The sequence below is a fragment of the Scyliorhinus torazame genome, chromosome 1 (genome assembly GCF_047496885.1).
Source record: "Scyliorhinus torazame isolate Kashiwa2021f chromosome 1, sScyTor2.1, whole genome shotgun sequence".
NCBI classification, from domain to species: domain Eukaryota; kingdom Metazoa; phylum Chordata; class Chondrichthyes; order Carcharhiniformes; family Scyliorhinidae; genus Scyliorhinus; species Scyliorhinus torazame.
The window spans coordinates 203,156,089-203,179,396 of record NC_092707.1 but is presented as its reverse complement, the minus strand read 5'-3'; the positions used below and the strand labels follow the sequence as shown (position 1 = coordinate 203,179,396).

The following is a 23,308-nucleotide window of genomic DNA, read 5'->3' as shown; positions in this document are numbered from 1 at the left end:
TCGGGAATCAGGCATTGGGAGTGGTCAGGATTCGCAGAGTTCAACATTCAGGGAGAGGGTGTCTCTGAAATCAGGTACAGGGAAGAGGACAACATATTGGGTGGTGTGGAACACCCTGAAAACACAAGCAGAGACCTTTGATGGATCAATATTGTAGTGATTCCCTTGGAGACCTTAAGCCAAAATAACCAAATTTTCCAAACGACCAGAACAAAATACCAGAACAATGCTTCACTCTTTATAACTTTATAACTGAACAATCAAACCAAAATCAACATAATTAACAGACACATTAGTCATATTTAAACAATAAGTTAAACTTTAAATAGCAGATGCAACAAAGCTAGATCGCACAGATTTACTAGGCATCCACTGAGCACACATGGCCACAGTTCTGACCACAAAGTCCTTCCAAGTGTTGTAGTATGCCTTTGAGGGATATCAACATGACATCACGGGAAAGGAAATATGCCAATCTTAGTTTCACTTTTCTTTTGAGCAGAACACACGCATACAGCACTGCGACATTTTGTGACCAATGGGCACCGCAGGGGGTGGGGTGCATTATTGACCCAGAGCAGCTTTTTGATTTAATTTGTGTTACGTCACCCTGGGCTAGTGCAAGGTCGATTCCAGCCCCACATGCCCTGGAGTCACAACACAAATGAATTAACTAATAATTCTTCTCAATAGTTCTGAAGTCTTTGGCACTTGGCTGCCCAATAACTACAGTCAGCAGATTTGTAAATGTAAACACAATTACTGTTATTTATACCAAGGATTATCATAAAATATGAAGTAAATACTGTTGTGTTATGCTTCTTCATGTAGCATAAGCTGCTTCCTTGATGTATTCTCTGACAAAGGAAGGTTCAGACTTGGAGATAGGTTTAACACATTTATTGAACAGTTAACAATTCTCCTACTTGAGTTCGACTCTCGCGCTAATCTTGCTATAGTAACTCAGTCTAACTAACCAGTCTGCTCTAAGCCACGTGGTGGGCGTAATGCTTCTGATCTGCCCCTGTCCTTCTCTCTAAGTGTCGCCTGTGGAAAGAGAAAGAGCCTGTCTTTTTATATATGGGTTTTGTAATGCCCCCTTGTGGTAGTGTCACCTCTGGGTGACTTGACTGCCCATTGGTCATGTCCTATTCTATGTGTTCATTAGCTGTATGTCTGCATGTCATGATGTCTCTGGTGCTCCCTTTAGTGTTTACTTAGTTGTAGTGTATTTACATTAACCCCTTGTGTATTTACAGTGATGCATATCACCACATCCCCCCTTTTTTTGTGTTACATATTTTCTGTACAGTGTTAAAGAAAATTGAACAAAATAGGTACATAAGTGATGACATGTACAAATCATGATGACAGTGATGATTATACAATAACCAAATATTTGTGAGTCCAAAGTTCATGAATTGACACGGTCGAGTGGCTTTCTTGTGCTGTTAAGTAAGTGTCGATGTTGATGTCGTCATTCCCTTGTGAACGCCATCAGCGTCCTGGTGTTTACGTAACCAAGAAGTCATCAGGAGGTGTTCAAATGGTCACATCACTTCGTCGTCTAAGGTGGACTCTTTTTTTTTCTATGCTTGTGGTAGCAATTCTTGATGACATCTTTCCTGAAAACTGGTTTGCTTGTCTGTAGTGTAGCAAACGTGAATTGGTAAGATGCGTTGTCATGCCATGGTATGTCATTGTACTGAGCTGAGCAGTAACATTGTCCTTCATGGGCAGGATTGTACCATGTCGTACCAGTTATTGTTCTATCGTCGTAGTCATTGTTGTTATTGACGTGCTTGTTGTTGTGTTTGTTGCCTCTGGTACGCTTCTTGTTGTTGTCTTTGTTGTTGCTTTTGTAGCTTTTTGTTGTTGTGTTCATTGCGCTCAATGACCACACCGAGTGGAGAATTCGAGTCCTTCACAAAGTTACGTATGTCAGTGTCCTTTGTGGCATCTGCTGTTTCATTGATTCCTCGGCGCTCCCCGTCTGGAGTCATGTCAGGTTCACAGAAATCATCTTTGGTTTGTCGATGCTCCCAGTCTGGAGTCCTTTCTGGTTCACCTGAATCAGCTTTGGTTTCTTGACACTCCCCATCCGGAGTCATTTCAGGTTCACTTGAATCATCTGAGGTGTCTTGATGCTCCCCGTTCGGAGTCAAAACATTCAGGAATGCATTTTCTTGTGGAGAGGCTCGAGTGGATGAGGTTTGAATTAATGTGGTGTCACTGGAGTCACTAGTAGTCTCACTTTGATTATCGAGTGCCTCTGTACATACAAACGGAGAACAGTCAGTCTCGCTGTCATGTTGCATGGAATCTTGTATGGGAGTTGTGAAGCCTTCGTCACTTGTCTCACATACAGGGGTAGACCTTCAGTGTCTTCTTGGCTGTTAGATGAGCTGGGTAGACTGTCAGAGTCTTCTTCTGGTGGCTCAAATAATCTGGGGAGACTGTCATAGTTGTTCTGTTGTTCACTTGAGCGTGGTAGACTGTCATAGTCTTCTTGCTGTTCACTTGAGCATGGCAGACTTGCATCATCTGCTGCTGGTTGCTCAGATAAGGTTGATGGACCTTCATGGTCTTGTTCATGCAAGGACTGCGCTCTGGAGTCTTGCGTTGCTTCCATCGTGGAGTCTGTCAACGAGCTCGCTGTGGAGGCTTGTATCGGTCTCTCTGTGGAGTCTGGCATCGTTCCTTGCGTGGAGTGATGCAGTGGTTTCGCTGTGGAGTCGATCTGTGCGCTCTCAACGGAGTCGTGCAGTGGTCTCGCTGTGGAGTCTTTCTGTGTTCTCTGTGTGGAGACGTGCAGTGGTCTCGCTGTGGAGTCTGTCATCGCTTTCTGTGCGGAGTCGGGGACTCTTCGTGGTGCGTGGACCACTCTCTGTGTGGAGTCGGGGACTCTTCGTGGTGCGTGGACCACTCTTCGTGGTGAGTGGACCACTGGTGTGGCGTCAGGCCGCTCTCTGTGGGCTTGTACCTCTCTCTGTCTCTTGGCGTTAGGCCGCAGTATAATCCTGTACTCATGGGTCGGGACGTCGTTTGTGCTGGGCTGAGGATCCTCAAATCCGAAGAACCCGTCCATGTCTGTGTCGGATTCTTCACTGCACAACACATCTCGTTGCGGTTCGGATTTGGTACTGAGGTCACCACGTCCAATGATGAAATCATCTTCCGAGTCGTAGTCTTCAAGGACTAAATCATCTCTTAGGGCAGTGCTAACTACTTGTTGCAGGGTTCTGCGGAGGTTACTTTCAGCTACTGGTCGAAGTTCAGGCATTGCGCTGTCGTTCCAGGTGAAAAAATTGTGTTTTCTAGCTTTTCACTATTTTCAGACATTTTTCTTTTAAGTGGGCTTGGTCCGGGGCCTCTGACGTCATGATGCTTGTGACGTAGAGCGTAGGATTGGATTGCGCATGCGCAGATCGCTTTTCCTTTACTGTGCGCCCTTTTCGCAACTGCGCACTGTCTTGCCGGTTCACGTTTTCTGGAGAACTGCGCATGTGTGGCTCCTTTCTCAAGATGGCTGCCAATCAAAATTGCCATTTGCTTCTGTTGCAACGCTACCTTTGCCTCGTGGTGATTATTGGCGCCAGTTTTACCGATTTCTTCTGTTGTGTTTACCTCGCAGTAGTTTTCAAACTTGTCCAGAACTGTCTGGACGTCTCTCTTGTCTTGCCCTTTGGAGTACTTGAAGGAGTTGAAGATTTCTGTTGCACTTTCACCCGCAATGGTGAGTAGAAGATCTATCTTCTCAGCATCGGTCACGCCATCTAGGTCGGATGCTACCATGTAAATCTCAAATCTCTGCTTGAATGCATGCCAGCTGGCACTGAGATTGCGGTGGTACCTGAGCAGCTGAGGAACCGGAATCTCGATCATCTTGCCTGGGTGCTGTTGCTGGTAGTCACGGATATGTTGAGTTGAACTATATAGATTCACCAGGCACTACTGGTACCATGTTGTGTTATGCTTCTTTATGTAGCATAAGCTGCTTCCTTGATGTATGCTCTGACAAAGGAAGGTTCAGACTTGATGATAGGTTTAACACATTTATTGAACAGTTAACAATTCTCCTACTTGAGTTCAACACTCCTGCTAATCTTGCTATAGTAACTCAGTCTAACTAACCAGTCTGCTCTAAGGTGGGTGTGATGCTTTGATCTACCCCTGTCCTTCTCTCTAGGTGTCGCCTGTGGAAAGAGAAAGGGCATGTGTGCCCTGTACTTTTATATATGGGTTTTGTAATGCCCCCTTGTGGTAGTGTCACCTCTGGGTGTCTTGACTGCCCATTAGTCGTGTCCTATTCTATGTGTTCATTAGCTGTATGTCTGCATGTCATGATGTCTCTGGTGCTCCCTCTAGTGTTTACTTAGTTGTAGTGTATTTACATTAACCCCTTGTGTATTTACAGTGATGCATATCACCACAAACACAACTGGTTAAAACAAGCCAATACATATTTCCCCTTTACCTGTGCCACCCTCTAGCCACACACACAAACAAGACAAGCACAGAAGGAGGAGGTGTAAAAATAATAAGGATGAAGGTCAAAAAGTAAGAGTCTTTGTTTCTAATGGTGGGTCTTTTGCACACTTTCCTCACAGCACGCTGGTTGATGAAAGCCTGTGGTTTACAGCTGGTAACCGTCTTCCTTACAGAATAATTCATTCAGGGTCCCCACAGGCTAGAAAATGCAATACTTACTGGCAGCAAGCATTCTGGAGAGACACTTTATTTCTTATCACACGACCTTCAGCATGAGCTTCGCCTTCAGTCCGATATCTTTCCAGAGTCACTTTATTTCACATCATACCTTACTTTCAGCTTGTGGTTTGACTTCAGGCCTCTACTGTCTCAAGAGAATGGCACTGTGAAAATGGCGAGAGGGAACGTCAGCCCTCACAGTGGTCTTCTGGAGAGAATTGGTTAGATATTTTTGGAGACGGTTAGTTCGATCCTTCATCCAGGCTGCAGAATTAAAAAATGAAACCGTACTGGAACCTTGTGGCTCTGAAAACATTCCAATGGGATCAAATCCAATCACCACCTGTGGAGCACAGCCTTTCCGACCAATTCATTGGCCACCAGCCAAATCAATCAAACGACTCTTCACTCATGCCGATCAGTCTGCGATCGCCAGTCTAAAACAGCACAGCCTTCTGGAATCTTCCATTTGTATTAAAGGTACAGGCTACTGCTGCCTTCTGCTTGAATTAAAGATACAGACTGCCTTAAAGACACATGTTCATAAATCATCCATGGAATGACAAAAATAAAAGAATGGGCAAATAAGGGCAAAAAATTTGGGCAGCACGGTTGCACAGTGGTTAGCATAGGTGCTTCACAGCTCCAAGGTCCCAGGTTCAATTCTCGGCTTAGGTCACTATCTGTGTGGAGTCTACACGTTTTCCCCGTGTCTGTGTGGGTTTCCTCCGGGTGCTCCGGTTTCCTCCCACAATCCAAAGATGTGAAGGTTAGGTGGATTGGGCATGCTAAATTGTCTTTAGTGTCCAGAAAATAAAAAGGTTGGATTGGGTGGGGTTACTGGATTTCAGGGATGGGTTGGAAGTGTGGGCTTAAATCGGGTTCTCTTTCAAAGGGCTGGTGCAGACTCGATGGGCCGAATGTCCTCCTTCTGCACTATAAATTCTATGATTCTAAGGGAATAAACAGGAAGGACCCTTACAATTTCTAAGTTTCCTTTGAGATGTTGTTCATTTTAGCTACAATGCCCCTTTAAGGGACTGTTCCTTTTAATTCCTGTTTAATTTGGCCTGATTGGCTTAATTTATTTTGTTCGCTTTAATGAGTCACACACAAGCTCTGATAGCTGCAAGCTTTACACCCGATGTATAACAATTCTCATGTACCGAGCCTGAATAAATAAACCCGCACTGTGTTTACCTGATCCCTCCTGAGCAATTGGAGCCTTGCATCTTGTACAGTAAATAAACACAAGGTATTATATCACAGAATAACAGGACTTGAAGTTCTGAACCTTCTCAGGCTGAATTCCAGCTGCTTTCATTCATCCACCAGCTCCTCTCTGACATTTACTCCATGCAGGTTCCACGGGTACAATTTCCATCAAAAGACATGCATAATTATTCAGATGCCTCTCCGCTCTCCTCCCAGATCCAGGTGCCTCAGTTTCCTTGTTGAGCTGCTCTACAGCTTTCTCTCTCTTTTTCAAAAGACCCTAGTCATGTGGGACCATTTCACCCGCCTCTTCCTTTGGCTGTGGGCAGGGTCTCTCACTCTCTTTCTCCCTGACTGGGCCTCCTTCAGTTCGCTGCCACCTACCACTGGCACTACCAAGGAGCTGGGTGCCCTCGCTCAGACACACTCCCTCTGTCCCCGTCCAGAACATAATGGCGCCTGCTCCAGAACACCTATCTTCTGGCCTGGATCCTGGTCTTCCCCAAATATCAAGCTTCTGTCACCACTGTCACTGAATTAGTAGTCAATAGGCTCAGGCTATTGCTCTGGGGATAGAGGTTCAAATCCCACCAAGGCAGCTGGTGAATCACAGATTTGTTACAGAGCAGAAGGAAGCCATTCAGCCATTATTTCTGCACCAGCTCCCTGAATAAGCAGTTCACTTTGTGTCATTCTCTTGCCCTCTACCCATAACCCTGCACATTCTTCCTTTTCAAACAACAGATTGAACTCCCTTATTGAATGCCTTGCCTGAACCTGCCTCCACCACACTCTCAAGCAACGCATTCTGAACCTTAACCACTCACTGCGTTAAAAATGTTTTTCTCATGTGGTTTTGCTTCTTTTGCAAATTGCCTTAATTCTGTGCCTTCTCGCTCTCTATCCTTTCATGACGGGAACAGTTTGTCCCAGGCGACCCTGCCCAGACCCCTCATTGTTTTAAATACCTCAATCAAATCCCCACTCAGCCTTATTGTCTCCAAGGAAAATCGTCCCAACTTAGAATCATGGAATCCCTAGAGTGCAGAAAGCAGTCATTCAGCCCATCGAGTCTACACCAACCCTCCAGAAAAACACTCCACCCAGACCCACACCCCCACCCTGTAACCCAGTAACCCCACCTAACCTTGTGGACATTAAAGGGCAATTTAGCATGGCCAATCCACCTAACCTGCACACCTTTGGACTGTGGGAGGAAACCGGAGCACCCGGAGAAAACCCATGCAGACACAGGGAGAAAGTGCAAACTCCATACAGGCAGTCACCCAAGGCCAGAATTGAACCCAGGCCCCAGGCGCTGTGGGTCAGCAGTGCTAATAACAGTGTCACCATAATTAAATTTAAATTCAGTTAATTAATAAATCTGGAATTGAAAGATTGGTCTCAGTAATGGTGACCACGAAACTATAATCAATTGTTGTATAAACTCATCTGGCTCCCTAATGTTCTTTAGGGAATGGAATCTGCCATCTTTACCTGGTATGACCTACATGTGACTCCAGATCCACAGCAATGTGGTTGACACATGACCGCTATTTAAAATAGCGTGGCAAGCCACTTAATTCAGGAGCAATCAGGGATGGGCAATGCTGGGACTCTTATTTTACCTTCTAGTAAGAATCGATAGTACGGATGGTGGGGTGGGGTCAAAAATGCAACTTCATTGTTAATTACTCACTGGTGTACACTTGAATAAGAACTGAATAAAAACTGACAACAAAATATCAAACAATGCATGAAAAAGTCAAGCACATGGCAAAAAGCATAAGCTCAAAAAGAAATCACTTTAAACATAAACAAATAGATAGACGATTCAATAATTCAGGGACAAAGAACCTCGGCCACGAGGTCCTATCTTTAAGGGAACTCTTAACTCTGGTTTAACCACTCATTTAGGTTCATTGGCTTCTCATTCTCAGCTGACACCACCTGGTTTGTTCAAATGAATGTCTGTTACTTAGAGGATAACTTGTTAATCAAACATTGGACATTCCTTAAAACTGACTGGTGCCTATCAAAACTAACTTAGCGGCTGTGTGCGTAGTCTTAGGAAAAGTACTGGATATGTTTTATCACACCTGCCATGTTCCATAGGTTGGCAGAGACCTAGCTAAAATTGATTAATTGGTCAGACAGAGAACAATCCGGTCTCAGTACTGAGTACAATGGTTAATTCATGATATGAGAAAATAACTGGGTTCCCACAGTCTAGCCACTTTTAATATTTTTGCCTATTAGCTATATGCATTCAACTAGCCCCTATAGGAATAAAACTAAACTCTATCAGGCAATAAATGCTACCCCAGCCAGCGATTCCCCCACATCCCATGAAAGGTTTTTTTTAAATTTGCAAATACTCACTGGGCACCAGATGCCACCACCCACCCCATAAGAGGCTATCAATTCAAAATTCTTGGTAGAAGATTTGAAAGGAAGTTGAGGAGAGATGTTTATTCACTCAGAGAATTGTTGGGTTCTGGAGCATTCCAACTGAAAAGGTGTTGGAAGCTGATCCCATCAATAATTTAAGATTTGGAACAGATGGTGATCTTACAGAGTTGCAGACAAAAGTGAAGATGTGGGATTCAGTAAAGTGTGCTCTTTCAAAGTGACTGTACGTGCTCAACTGGCTGAATGACCCTCCTCTGTACTCTGCATTTTTGTGTCAAAGGTCACCTCAGTCAAGTTGAGGGAAGAATTAAAAATATAAAGGATAAAATAAGTATATTTGCCAATCGGCTGGTTTCCCCTTTGAGGGGAAGATCTGACTGGTACTGAGACCAGCCAGGTCTCTCCTCATGTCGGCAGCCAAACTGGCTGACTTTAGGCAGAAGTTTAAGATAGTTAGGGTTCCCCTCTCCCTTTACCGGGGCAGCTCGTATCCAGCGAGACTCACTGGGAGTTTAATCATTGCCACTTCATAAGGCCCATGAGTGTTGTGACACCCCTCACCCACAAAGTCCGAAGAAACATCCGATGACTGTGACGATGGAGGGAGGCAGGTTCAGGAGATTTGTAGCAGGAAGGCGAACGTCACTTTCAACTGGAACGCTGATCGGAATCTCTGCCGGAGGTTGCCGCACAGTGGACTCCCCGTCGGAGACCACCGAAATCTGGGTCTCCATCTCTGAATCTGTATCGACGACCACTCTCATGTCGGCATCTTGCCCCCTTTAGGGTTCTGGTTTGACCTGTTCAGGCATTGGATTCGACTGGATAAGAATTTTTTGCTCCTGAGAAATTCTTTGAAGAATTCATCACCTGGACCTAATGTGATCCAAATGTTTTCGCATTACTCGACTCTGGACCTGTACTTGGTAGGAAACCAGCACTACTTGCTGGATTATGGTCCTGGAGATCCATTGGGTGGTGTCTGCAAAATTTCAGACATAGACTGCGTCACCTGGCACAAGGAGCCTGGGCGATTGACGTTGAATGGGTCACTGCCTTTGCATGTCGTGGTTGTGATGCCCTTTCCTGCCAATGTCACGGAAGACCATGCTAAGGCGGGTCTGAAGCCTCCGTCCCAGCAGGATCTCAGCTGGGGCCACCCCAGTCATGGCGTGCGGTGTTGTCTTGTAAGGCCAGCCTATCGTCCATCGAGCCCAATGACTGTTTACGTAACCCGCGTTTCACCATCTGGACCGCCTTCTCTGCCAGCCCATTCAAAGTCAGGTGGTAAGGGGTGGTCTTCAGAAACCTCTTTGCTCGTAAAAGGTGTGCCATTGTCCCTGACTAACACCTGGGGTAAGGCGTGGGTAGTAAAAGACAAACGCATCTTTTCAATCATTGCCCTAGAGGTGGTCACTCCCATCTTGTGGACTCCCAATCATTTGGAATGGGAGTCGATTTGGAGAAAGGAATTTGACCTCTGATACGGCCCGGCAAAATCGGCATGCTGCCGGACCTGTGGCAACCCTGGCCATTCCCAGGGGTGGAGGGCCTCGGCCGACAGATGTTTCTGGTGCTTCTGACAGACGGTGCATTGTTGGGCCAATTGTTCAATGTCAGCATCCAAGCCTGGCCACTAAACGTAGATGCGTGCTAACATTTTCATTTTTGACAACCCCGGGTGTCCGCTGTGGCAGTCTTGTAAGATGTCCCTTTTCCAGGATGACCATACACATACCCCAAAGTAGCGCACCGTCCTCCACTCTAACTCCACCTTGGATGAGCTGTCGATGCTGTCCACCATATAACACGACATGTTGAACTTTAGAAAGAACCGGGTTAATTTGAGTCCACTCACGGATCCTAGATGCTGTGATCGGAAACCAGTCCATAAAATTAGGGATGGCGACCACTATGTCCGCTGCAGGAGGAGATGGGGGGGCTAGTCGGTAAGGGTAGCCAGCTCAACGCATCATTGTGCGCAATCAGGGTGTCCAGCTGATGTTCGAATTTGTATTCGTAGATGGCCAACAAAAGGGTCCACTGCTGGATCCTCGTGGAAGCGATGGGTGGAACGGCCTGTCCTCCATGAACAAATCAAGCAACGGTTTGTGGTCAGTGATGATGGTGAAGTGTCAGCCCTACACCAGTTGGTAAAATTTTGTGACGACAGGCCCTCTTTTTCTATCCTTGCACACTTGTGTTTGGCTACAACCAATGTCCAGGAAGTGAAAGCGATCGGCCTATCCCTACCATCAGCCATCCTAAGTGAAAAGATGACCCCAATGTCCTAAACCGACGCAGCGCACGTGACGATGAGAGGTTTGGCGGGATCATAGTGAGTCACCAACTCGAAAGATGAAAGCTGTTTATTCACCAGTCTGAAAGCCATTTCCTGCGGCCTACATCTTGCCCACTCTTGGTTTTTCATCAAAAGCAGATGGGAGGGGCAGCATTGCCGTGAGATTCGGGATGAACTTGCCATAATAGTTCACTAATACCGACAAATGATCGGAGCTCCATGGTACCCGTAGCAGCAGGGACCTGCTGAATGGCGTGCACCTTCTCTGTAACCGGGTGTAAGTTCTCGCAGTCCACCCGATAGCCCAAGTACACCATCTCCTTCACGTGGAAAATGCATTTGGCTCTCCGCAGATGGATGGCAGACTCCGTAAAATGCCGCTGAACGTCCGCCAGGTTCACGTCGCTCCGGTGACCAGCACGTCATCTAAGTACACGTCTACACGCGGTAACCCACGCATGATGTTCTCCAATACCTATTGAAATATAACACATTCAGACGACACGCCAAAGGGTAACTCACACGTGATGCACATTGATCGTGATGTAACAGCGAGAGGCCGAGTTCAATTCAAGTTTAAATATGCATGACTCATATCAGGTTTAGTAAATGACAGTCCACCTGATAATTTAGCATAAAGTTACTTAATGCGGGGCATTGGGTAGCGGTCCAAATGTGAAGCCGTTTTCACCGTCAGCTTATAATCCTCACACAATTGGACTGTCTTGTCCAGCTTCAACACTGGAACCACCGGCGCCGCCCAAACTTAAAGTGCACGGGCCAGATGATTCCCCAATCCTTCAAGTCGGCTGAGCTCAGAATCCACTTTTGCTAGTAATGCATAAGGGACCGGACGGGCACTGAAATATCTTGGCTGCACAACCGGGTCGACTTGGATTTTGGCCAATTATTTTCCTCAAAGTGGGCCGGAAAACTTCAGGGTACTTTCCCAGTACCTTTCTCAGGGTCCTGGATTCCATTTGGAATATGTGTTGTCAATCCCGATGCAGGTAGCTCAACCAACCACGACCTAACAGGCTGGGGCCATGTCCTTTCACAACAATTAGTGGCAGGCACACCAGCTGCCGTCCAGAAATCACATGGTGGTTCCCACTATGTCCAGCAGCGCGCCGGTGTAAGTGGCCAATCAGGCCTCAGTATCCTTCAAATGCAAACAATGTACCTCTTTCTTAATGCAGTTGAAAGTTTGACCCCCTACAATGGCAACTGCAGTGCCAGTATCAAGCTCCATATCCAATAGGTGCCCATTTACTGCCAATGCGATTTTGATGGGCGCAACCTGAGGTGCCATCGCACAATTGAGCTGCATGCAGTCTTCCTCCTCTGATTCATCTACTTGGCAAGTGCGAGCCTTAGGCAGATATCTACATCTAACAGAGTGCCAGCACCTCTGGCCACCCTGCTGCTTGCGGTCATGCCAGGGCCTATGACCATATTGTCCCTGAACGGTCTAGTTGTCCCTCTGTAAATTCTGGGAGGTATCCCGATGGGATGACTCTGTCTTCTACCAACGGACTAGGCCTGCACGGCGTTCAGCCCAGGGTTGGGTGCTGTCCTTTGGAGGAGGGGTTGACCACTGGGAGGGGGCATGTCCTAAGGCATTCACTTCCAATCCCTGGATTTCCTGCAACCCTCATTCAGCACTCACACGAGAGAGGGAAATTTGCACAGCTTGCTATAGGTTTGGGGATGGTTTGGCCAACAATTTCTTTTGAGTAGCGGTATTAATGCCGCACACCAAGCAGTCGCGCAGCATTTCCGACAGGGATGTATCACATTCACAGTATTTGGTTGTCTTTCGTAATCTCAACAAAACCTTGGTGACAGACACAACAGAGGTCCTTTCTGCTGTATTAAAGCGATACCTCTGCATAATGACGGATGGGATCGGATTGAAATGTCGCCCCACTCGCGTTATTAGCTGCTCAAAACCGCAGAATAGGTGAGGCTTCGTATCGCACCATAGGTATGTGCGTTGTAGGCAGTTAACAAAATGACTGTCTGGTGATCATTCACCTTGATACTGTTGGGCTGTAAAAAGCAGCGCATTCTTTCCACATGCTGAGTCCAATCTTCCAAATTTGCATCAGACACATATAATTGTCCGAACTGAGGCATGACGAATGAACTGATTCCAACCATAATCCAGCAGGGTTAGTGAGGTGGCTTAAGGACAGAGTTGCAGCGTCGGCAGAAAACCAGTTGAACCCTTGTCGCCAGTTTTGTACCCCACAAAAGAGTTCACACCGAGTCGAGAAAGAAATAAGTTTTATTACAATAACTATTATTTGCACAGCACGAAAGATCCCAGCCATGTCTCTCCTTCTGTCGGTACCCAAGCTGGCTGACTTTATTCAAAGGTTTAACTACGCATAGTTATGGTTCCCCGCCCCTTTAATGGGGAGGTCACATTCAGCGAGGCTCATGGGGATTTAGTCATTGCTGTGTGGGTTATGACAAAATCCCGCAATGGGGAGACCAAATGTTAATCATGTGTCATGCAGAATAATACTTTTTAACCTATTGGTGAATCACTTATCAGGGAGTGGGCTGCAGTGAGGATAGAAAGGAATGAACGTTGGATGGGGGTGGGGGGGGAGGGTGTTGTGGGATGGGGTGAGGGGGGAGAAGTTGCCAGTGTGGTGAGGACTGATTGATCAGATGCAAGTTATGTTCATTGTGGTATTCCCACGTGTGTTAGCATTTTTGGAGTGCAAAGTTATATTCTTCACTGTTTATTCTTCACTGACATGTTGTCTGTCTTCAAAGGGAGACAACGTCCTTGTAAACACATACAGTGGAGTGCTGAAAATCTCTGACTTTGGAACATCCAAGAGGCTGGCAGGAATTAATCCCTGTACAGAAACGTTCACAGGTATGACACTAGGGGATGGGATAGAGAGCAGAGAGTGAGTGTCAGTCTCGAGGGCAACGGAGACAATGGGCGAGATTCTCTGACCCCCCGCAGGGTCGGAGAATCGCCAGGGGCTGGCGTGAATCCCGCCCCCGCCGGTTGCCGAATTCTCTGGCACCGGAGATTCGGCGGGGGCGGGAATCGCGCCGCGCCGGTTGGCGGCCCCCCCCCCCCCACCCCCCCCGCGATTCTCCGGCCCGGATGGGCCGAAGTCCCGCTGCTAGAATGCCTGTCCCGCCGGCATGGATTAAACCACCTACCTTACCGGCGGGACAAGGCGGCGCGGGCGGGCTCCGGGGTCCTGGTGGGGGGCGCGGGGCGATCTGGCCCCGGGGGATGCCCCCACGGTGGCCTGGCCCGCGATCGGGGCCCATCGATCCGCGGGCGGGCCTGTGCCGTGGGGGCACTCTATTCCTTCCGCCTTCTCCACGGTCTCCACCATGGCAGAGGCGGAAGAGACTCCCTCCACAGCGCATGTGCGGGGATGCCGTGAGCGGCCACTAACGCTCCCACGCAGCGCTGCGCGGCAATGTCATTTCCGCGCCAGCTGGCGGGGCACTTCCGCCAACTGGCGGGGCGGAAATCAGTCCGGCACGGGCCTAGCCCCTCAAGGTTAGGGCTCGGCTCCCCAAGATGCGGAGGATTCCGCACCTTTGGAGCAGCGCGATGCCCGACCGATTTGCACCGTTTTTGGCTCCGGTCATCGGACATCGCGCCGATATCGGAGAATTTTGCCCAATGTGAGTGGAATTCAGTGTTGGAGTTTAATGGTGGTGGGGTTTAGGGTCAGTATTTAGTGTTAGTGGGTTCAGGGTCAGTACTTGGTGTTAGTGGGTATCAGGATCGATGTTTGATGTTCGTGGGGTTCAGGGTTGGGGTTTGCAGTTAGTGGGGTTCAGATTTGGAGTTTGCAGTTAGTGGAGATCAGGGTTGGAGTTTTGGTGTTAGTGGGGTTCAGGGTTGGGGTTTCGTGTTAGTGGGGTTCAGGGTTGGGGTTTGGTGTTAGTGGGGTTCAGGGATGGGGTTTGGTGTTTGTGGAGTTCAGGTTGGATATTTGGTGTCAGTGGAGATCAGGGTTGGAGTTTTGGTGATAGTGGGGTTCAGGGTTGGGGTTTGGTGTTAGTGGGGTTCAGGGATGGTGTTTGGTGTTTGTGGAGTTCAGGTTGGAGATTTGGTGTCAGTGGAGATCAGGGTTGGAGTTTTGGTGTTAGTGGGGTTCAGGGTTGGGGTTTGGTGTTAGTAGGGTTCACGTTGGAGTTTTGGTATTAGTGGGGTTTAGGATTGGTGTTTGGTGTTTGTGGGGTTCAGGGTTGGGGTTTGGTGTTAGTGGGGTTCAGAGTTGGCTTTGGTGTTAGTGGGGTTCAGGGTTGGGGTTTGGTGTTCGTGGAGTTCAGGGTTGGGGTTTGGTGTTAGTGGGGTTCAGGGTTGGAGATTTGGTGTTCGTGGGGTTCTGGGTTGGTGTTTGGTGTTAGTGGGGTTCAGGGTTGGAGATTTGGTGTTCGTGGGGTTCAGGGTTGGGGTTTGGTGTTAGTGGGGTTCAGGGTTGGGGTTTGGTGTTAGTGGGGTTCAGGGTTGGAGATTTGGTGTTAGTGGGGTTTAGGATTGGGGTTTGGTGTTAGTGGGGTTCAGGGTAGGGGGTATCGTGTTAGTGGGGTTCAGGGTTGGGGTTTGGTGTTCGTGGAGTTCAGGGTTGGAGATTTGGTGTCAGTGGAGATCAGGGTTGGAGTTATGGTGTTAGTGGGGTTCAGGGTTGGAGATTTGGTGTTAGTGGGGCTTAGTATTGGGGTTTGGTGTTAGTGGGGTTCAGAGTTGGGTTTGGTGTCAGTGGGGTTTAGGGTTGGGGTTTGGTGTTAGTGGGGTTCAGGGTTGGGGTTTGGTGTTAGTGAGGTTTAGTATTGGGGTTTTGTGTTAGTGGGGTTCAGGGTTGGGGTTTGGTGTTAGTGGGGTTCAGGGTTGGAGATTTGGTGTCAGTGGAGATCAGGGTTGGAGTTGTGGTGTTAGTGGGGTTCAGGGTTGGAGATTTGGTGTCAGTGGAGATCAGGGTTGGAGTTTTGGTGTTAGTGGGGTTCAGGGTTGGGGTTTGGTATCAGTGGAAATCAGGGTTGGAGTTTTGGTGTTAGTGGGGTTCAGGGTTGGAGATTTGGTGTTAGTAGCGTTCACGTTGGAGTTTTGGTATTAGTGGGGTTTAGGATTGGGGTTTGGTGTTAGTGGGGTTCAGGGTTGGGGTTTCGTGTTAGTGGGGTTCAGGGTTGGGGTTTGGTGTTCGTGGAGTTCATGGTTGGAGATTTGGTGTCAGTGGAGATCAGGGTTGGAGTTGTGGTGTTAGTGGGGTTCAGGGTTTGGGTTTGGTAACAGTGGGGTTTAGGGTTAGGGTTTGGTGTTAGTGGGGTTCAGGGTTGGGGTTTGGTAACAGTGGGGTTTAGGATTGGGGTTTGGTGTTAGTGGGGTTCAGGGTTGGGGTTTGGTGTTAGTGGGGTTCAGGGTTGGGGTTTGGTGTTAGTGAGGTTTAGGGTTGGGGTTTGGTGTTAGTGGGGTTCAGGGTTGGGGTTTGGTAACAGTGGGGTTTAGGATTGGGGTTTGGTGTTAGTGGGGTTCAGGGTTGGGGTTTGGTGTTAGTGGGGTTCAGGGTTGGGGTTTGGTGTTAGTGAGGTTTAGGGTTGGGGTTTGGTGTTAGTGGGGTTCAGGGTTGGGGTTTGGTAACAGTGGGGTTTAGGGTTGGGATTTGGTGTTAGTGGGGTTCAGGGTTGGGGTTTGGTGTTAGTGGGGTTCAGGGTTGGGGTTTGGTGTTAGCGGGGTTCAGGGTTGGAGATTTGGTGTCAGTGGAGATCAGGGTTGGAGTTTTGGTGTTAGTGGGGTTCAGGGTTGGGGTTTGGTGTTAGTGAGGTTTAGTATTGGGGTTTGGTGTTAGTGGGGTTCAGGGTTGGGGGTTGGTGTTAGTGGGGTTTAGTATTGGGGTTTCGTGTTAGTGGGGTTCAGGGTTGGAGATTTGGTGTCAGTGGAGATCAGGGTTGGAGTTTTGGTGTTAGTGGGGTTCAGGGTTGGGGTTTGGTGTTAGTGAGGTTTAGTATTGGGGTTTGGTGTTAGTGGGGTTCAGGGTTGGAGATTTGGTGTTCGTAGGGTTCACGTTGGAGTTTTGGTATTAGTGGGTTTTAGGATTGGGGTTTGGTGTTAGTGGGGTTCAGGTTTGGAGATTTGGTGTCAGTGGAGATCAGGGTTGGAGTTTTGGTGTTAGTGGGGTTCAGGGTTGGGGTTTGGTGTTAGTGGGGTTCAGGGTTGGGGTTTGGTGTTAGTGGAGTTCAGGGTTGGGGTTGGTGTTAGTGGGGTTTAGGGTTGATGTTTGGTGTTAGTGGGGTTCAGGGTTGGGGTTTGGTGTTAGTGGGGTTCAGGGTTGGGGTTTGGTGCCAGTGGGGTTCAGGGTTGGGGTTTGGTGTTAGTGGGGTTCAGGGTTGGGGTTTGGTGTCAGTGGGGTTTAGGGTTGGGGTTTTGTGTTAGTGGGGTTCAGGGTTGGGGTTTGGTGTTAGTGGTGTTCAGGGTTGGGGTTTGGTGTTAGTGGGGTTCAGGGTTGGGGTTTGGTGTTAGTGAGTTTTAGTATTGGGGTTTCGTGTTAGTGGGGTTCAGGGTTGGAGATTTGGTGTCAGTGGAGATCAGGGTTGGTGTATTGGTGTTAGTGGGGTTCAGGGTTGGTGTTTGGTGTTAGTGAGGTTTAGTATTGGGGTTTTGTGTTGGTGGGGTTCAGGGTTGGAGATTTGGTGTTAGTAGGGTTCACGTTGGAGTTTTGGTATTAGTGGGTTTTAGGATTGGGGTTTGGTGTTAGTGGGGTTCAGGGTTGGAGATTTGGTGTTAGTGGGGTTTAGTATTGGGGTTTCGTGTTAGTGGGGTTCAGGGTTGGGGTTTGGTGTGAGTGGGGTTCAGGGTTGGGGTTTGGTGTTAGTGGGGTTCAGGTTTGGAGATTTGGTGTCAGTGGAGATCAGGGTTGGAGTTTTGGTGTTCGTGGGGTTCAGGGTTGGGGTTTGGTAACAGTGGGGTTTAGGGTTGGGGTTTGGTGTTAGTGGGGTTTAGGGTTGGGGTTTGGTGTTCGTGGGGTTCAGGGTTGGGGTTTGGTGTTAGTGGGGTTTAGGGTTGGGGTTTCGTGTTCGTGGGGTTTAGTATTGGGGTTTGGTGTTAGTGGGGTTCAGAGTTGGGTTTGGTGTTAGTGGGGTTCAGGGTTGGGGTTTGGTGTTAGTGGGGTTCAGGGTTGGGGTTTGGTGTTAGTGGAGTTCAGGGTTGGGGTTGGTGTTAGTGGGGTTTAGGGTTGATGTTTGGTGTTAGTGGGGTTCAGGGTTGGGGTTTGGTGTTAGTGGGGTTCAGGGTTGGGGTTTGGTGCCAGTGGGGTTCAGGGTTGGGGTTTGGTGTTAGTGGGGTTCAGGGTTGGGGTTTGGTGTCAGTGGGGTTTAGGGTTGGGGTTTTGTGTTAGTGGGGTTCAGGGTTGGGGTTTGGTGTTAGTGGTGTTCAGGGTTGGGGTTTGGTGTTAGTGGGGTTCAGGGTTGGGGTTTGGTGTTAGTGGGGTTCAGGGTTGCAGATTTGGTGTCAGTGGAGATCAGGGTTAGAGTTTTGGTGTTAGTGGGGTTCAGGGTTGGGGTTTGGTGTTAGTGAGGTTTAGTATTGGGGTTTCGTGTTAGTGGGGTTCAGGGTTGGAGATTTGGTGTCAGTGGAGATCAGGGTTGGAGTTTTGGTGTTAGTGGGGTTCAGGGTTGGTGTTTGGTATCAGTGGAGATCAGGGTTGGAGTTTTGGTGTTAGTAGGGTTCAGGGTTGGAGATTTGGTGTTAGTAGCGTTCACGTTGGAGTTTTGGTATTAGTGGGGTTTAGGATTGGGGTTTGGTGTTAGTGGGGTTCAGGGTTGGGGTTTGGTGTTAGTGGGGTCCAGTGTTGGGGTTTGGTGTTCGTGGAGTTCATGGTTGGAGATTTGGTGTCAGTGGAGATCAGGGTTGGAGTTGTGGTGTTAGTGGGGTTCAGAGTTGGGGTTTGGTAACAGTGGGGTTTAGGGTTGGGGTTTGGTGTTAGTGGGGTTCAGGGTTGGGGTTTGGTAACAGTGGGGTTTAGGATTGGGGTTTGGTGTTAGTGGGGTTCAGGTTTTGAGATTTGGTGTCAGTGGAGATCAGGGTTGGAGTTGTGGTGTTAGTGGGGTTCAGGGTTGGGGTTTGGTAACAGTGGGGTTTAGGGTTGGGGTTTGGTGTTAGTGGGGTTCAGGGTTGGGGTTTGGTGTTAGTGGGGTTCAGGGTTGGGGTTTGGTGTTAGCGGGGTTCAGGGTTGGAGATTTGGTGTCAGTGGAGATCAGGGTTGGAGCTTTGGTGTTCGTGGGGTTCAGGGTTGGGGTTTGGTGTTAGTGAGGTTTAGTATTGGGGTTTGGTGTTAGTGGGGTTCAGGGTTGGGGGTTGGTGTTAGTGGGGTTTAGTATTGGGGTTTGGTGTTAGTGGGGTTCAGGGTTGGAGATTTGGTGTTAGTAGGGTTCACGTTGGAGTTTTGGTATTAGTGGGTTTTAGGATTGGGGTTTGGTGTTAGTGGGGTTCAGGGTTGGGATTTCATGTTAGTGGGGTTCAGGGTTGGAGATTTGGTGTCAGTGGAGATCAGGGTTGGAGTTGTGGTGTTAGTGGGGTTCAGGGTTGGAGATTTGGTGTTAGTGGGGTTTAGTATTGGGGTCTCGTGTTAGTGGGGTTCAGGGTTGGGATTTGGTGTTAGTGAGGTTTAGGATTGGGGTTTGGTGTTAGTGAGGTTTAGGATTGGGGTTTGGTGTTAGTGGGGTTTAGTATTGGGGTTTCGTGTTAGTGGGGTTCAGGGTTGGGGTTTGGTGTCAGTGGAGATCAGGGTTGGAGTTGTGGTGTTAGTGTGGTTCAGGGTTGGAGATTTGGTGTTAGTGGGGTTTAGTATTGGGGTTTTCTGTTAGTGGGGTTCAGGGTTGGGGTTTGGTGTTAGTGGGGTTCAGGTTTGGAGATTTGGTGTCAGTGGAGATCAGGGTTGGAGTTTTGGTGTTAGTGGGGTTCAGGGTTGGGGTTTCGTGTTAGTGGGGTTCAGGGTTGGGGTTTGGTGTCAGTGGAGATCAGGGTTGGAGATTTGGTGTCAGTGGAGATCAGGGTTGGAGTTTTGGTGTTAGTGGGGTTCAGGGTTGGGGTTTGGTGTTAGTGGGGTTCAGGGTTGGGGTTTGGTGTTAGTGGAGTTCATGGTTGGGGTTTGGTGTTAGTGGGGTTTAGGGTTGATGTTTGGTGTTAGTGGGGTTCAGGGTTGGAGTTTGGTGTTAGTGGGGTTCAGGGTTGGGGTTTGGTGCCAGTGGGGTTCAGGGTTGGGGTTTGGTGTTAGTGGGGTTCAGGGTTGGGGTTTGGTGTCAGTGGGGTTTAGGGTTGGGGTTTTGTGTTAGTGGGGTTCAGGGTTGGGGTTTAGTGTTAGTGGGGTTTAGGGTTGGGGTTTGGTGTCAGTGGGGTTTAGGGTTGGGGTTTTGTGTTAGTGGGGTTCAGGGTTGGAGATTTGGTGTCAGTGGAGATCAGGGTTGGAGTTTTGGTGTTAGTGGGGTTCAGGGTTGGGGTTTGGTGTTAGTGAGGTTTAGTATTGGGGTTTCGTGTTAGTGGGGTTCAGGGTTGGAGATTTGGTGTCAGTGGAGATCAGGGTTGGAGTTTTGGTGTTAGTGGGGTTCAGGGTTGGTGTTTGGTGTTAGTGAGGTTTAATATTGGGGTTTTGTGTTAGTGGGGTTCAGGGTTGGAGATTTGGTGTTAGTAGGGTTCACGTTGGAGTTTTGGTATTAGTGGGTTTTAGGATTGGGGTTTGGTGTTAGTGGGGTTCAGGGTTGGAGATTTGGTGTTAGTGGGGTTTAGTATTGGGGTTTCGTGTTAGTGGGGTTCAGGGTTGGGGTTTGGTGTTAGTGGGGTTCAGCGTTGGGGTTTGGTGTTAGTGGGGTTCAGGTTTGGAGATTTGGTGTCAGTGGAGATCAGGGTTGGAGTTTTGGTGTTAGTGGGGTTCAGGGTTGGGGTTTGGTAACAGTGGGGTTTAGGGTTGGGGTTTGGCGTTAGTGGGGTTTAGGGTTGGGGTTTGGTGTTTGTGGGGTTCAGGGTTGGGGTTTGGTGTTAGTGGGGTTTAGGGTTGGGGTTTCGTGTTCGTGGGGTTCAGGGTTGGGGTTTGGTGTTAGTGGAGTTCAGGGTTGGGGTTTTGGTGTTAGTGGGGTTCACTGTTGGTGTTTGGTGTTAGTGGGGTTCAGGGTTGGGGTTTGGTGTTAGTGGAGTTCAGGGTTGGGGTTTGGTGTTCGTGGGGTTCAGGGTTGGGGTTTGGTGTTAGTGGAGTTCAGGGTTGGGGTTTTGGTGTTAGTGGGGTTCACTGTTGGGGTTTGGTGTTAGTGGGGTTCAGGGTTGGGGTTTGGTGTCAGTGGGGTTTAGGATTGGGGTTTGGTGTCAGTGGAGATCAGGGTTGGAGTTTTGGTGTTAGTGGGGTTCAGGGTTGGGGTTTGGTAACAGTGGGGTTTAGGGTTGGGGTTTGGTGTTAGTGGGGTTTAGGGTTGGGGTTTCGTGTTCGTGGGGTTCAGGGTTGGGGTTTGGTGTTAGTGGAGTTCAGGGTTGGGGTTTTGGTGTTAGTGGGGTTCAGGGTTGGGGTTTGGTGTTAGTGGAGTTCAGGGTTGGGGTTTTGCTGTTCGTGGGGTTCACTGTTGGTGTTTGGTGTTAGTGGGTTTCAGGGTTGGCGTTTGGTGTTAGTGGAGTTCAGGGTTGGGGTTTGGTGTTAGTGGAGTTCAGGGTTGGGGTTTTGGTGTTAGTGGGGTTCACTGTTGGGGTTTGGTGTTAGTGGGGTTCAGGGTTGGGGTTTGGTGTCAGTGGGGTTTAGGGTTGGGGTTTTGTGTTAGTGGGGTTCAGGGTTGGGGTTTGGTGTTAGTGTAGTTCAGGGTTGGGGTTTTGGTGTTAGTGGGGTTCAGGGTTGGGGTTTGGTGTTAGTGGAGTTCAGGGTTGGGGTTTTGCTGTTAGTGAGGTTCACTGTTGGTGTTTGGTGTTAGTGGGGTTCAGGGTTGGGGTTTGGTGTTAGTGGAGTTCAGGGTTGGGGTTTGGTGTTCGTGGAGTTCAGGGTTGGGGTTTTGGTGTTAGTGGGGTTCACTGTTGGGGTTTGGTGTTAGTGGGGTTCAGGGTTGGGGTTTGGTGTCAGTGGGGTTTAGGGTTGGGGTTTTGTGTTAGTGGGGTTCAGGGTTGGGGTTTGGTGTTAGTGGGGTTCAGGGTTGGGGTTTTGGTGTTCGTGGGGTTCAGGGTTGGGGTTTGGTGTTAGTGGAGTTCAGGGTTGGGGTTTTGGTGTTAGTGGGGTTCACTGTTGGTGTTTGGTGTTAGTGGGGTTCAGGGTTGGGGTTTGGTGTTAGTGGAGTTCAGGGTTGGGGTTTTGCTGTTAGTGGGGTTCACTGTTGGTGTTTGGTGTTAGTGGGTTTCAGGGTTGGCGTTTGGTGTTAGTGGAGTTCAGGGTTGGGGTTTGATGTTAGTGGAGTTCAGGGTTGGGGTTTTGGTGTTAGTGGGGTTCACTGTTGGGGTTTGGTGTTAGTGGGGTTCAGGGTTGGGGTTTGGTGTCAGTGGGGTTTAGGGTTGGGGTTTTGTGTTAGTGGGGTTCAGGGTTGGGGTTTGGTGTTAGTGGAGTTCAGGGTTGGGGTTTTGGTGTTAGTGGGGTTCAGGGTTGGGGTTTGGTGTTAGTGGAGTTCAGGGTTGGGGTTTTGCTGTTAGTGAGGTTCACTGTTGGTGTTTGGTGTTAGTGGGGTTCAGGGTTGGGGTTTGGTGTTAGTGGAGTTCAGGGTTGGGGTTTGGTGTTCGTGGAGTTCAGGGTTGGGGTTTTGGTGTTAGTGGGGTTCACTGTTGGGGTTTGGTGTTAGTGGGGATCAGGGTTGGGGTTTGGTGTCAGTGGGGTTTAGGGTTGGGGTTTTGTGTTAGTGGGGTTCAGGGTTGGGGTTTGGTGTTAGTGGGGTTCAGGGTTGGGGTTTTGGTGTTCGTGGGGTTCAGGGTTGGGGTTTGGTGTTAGTGGAGTTCAGGGTTGGGGTTTTGGTGTTAGTGGGGTTCACTGTTGGTGTTTGGTGTTAGTGGGGTTCAGGGTTGGGGTTTGGTGTTAGTGGAGTTCAGGGTTGGAGTTTTGGTGTTAGTGGAGTTCAGGTTGGAGTTTTGATGTCAGTGGGGTTCAGGGTTGGAGTTTTGGTGTTAGTGGAGTTCAGGTTGGAGTTTTGATGTCAGTGGGGTTCAGGGTTGGAATTTTGGTGTTAGGTGGGTTCAGCGTTGGTGTCAGTTTTGCGATTGGTCTCAATCAGTTTTTCTCTCTCCCTCAGGAACCCTTCAGTACATGGCCCCTGAGATTATTGATAAAGGACCAAGAGGTTATGGGAAACCTGCAGATATCTGGTCACTGGCCTGCACTGTTATTGAGATGGCAACAGGAAAACCCCCCTTCTTTGAACTGGGAGAGCCACAGGCTGCGATGTTTAAGGTAACAAAGCTGACAATGGGGTTCACTGTTGAGCAGATACAGGAAAGGGACAAGATTTGAATGTCTGGAGAAATACAAAATCATGTCTCAGTCCAGCTGACCCTGGCTGTGACACCCTCCCAATGCGTAACTTCTTCATTCATATGGATAGGGTCATTGCTGGCAAGGATGGATGGAGTTTTTCATTGCTGATATTTCAGCTTTATTATTCCAAATTTTATTAATTGAATTTAAATTTCACCAGCTGCCATGGTGGGATTTGAACCCATGCACCTGGGACATT

The 23,308-nt window shown here is 48.7% G+C and overlaps 1 protein-coding gene across 2 annotated transcripts in view; it reads left to right on the top strand.

Moving 5' to 3' along the window:
• Positions 1 to 23,308, top strand: part of LOC140418567 (mitogen-activated protein kinase kinase kinase 5-like) — a 277,605-nt gene that overhangs the window by 195,271 nt on the left and 59,026 nt on the right. For both annotated transcript variants that reach the window (XM_072502099.1, XM_072502092.1), the window contains exons 17-18: positions 13,430 to 13,535; positions 22,868 to 23,025. In XM_072502099.1, the coding sequence (XP_072358200.1) occupies positions 13,430 to 13,535; positions 22,868 to 23,025 (264 nt within the window). The remainder of the gene's footprint in view (positions 1 to 13,429; positions 13,536 to 22,867; positions 23,026 to 23,308) is intronic.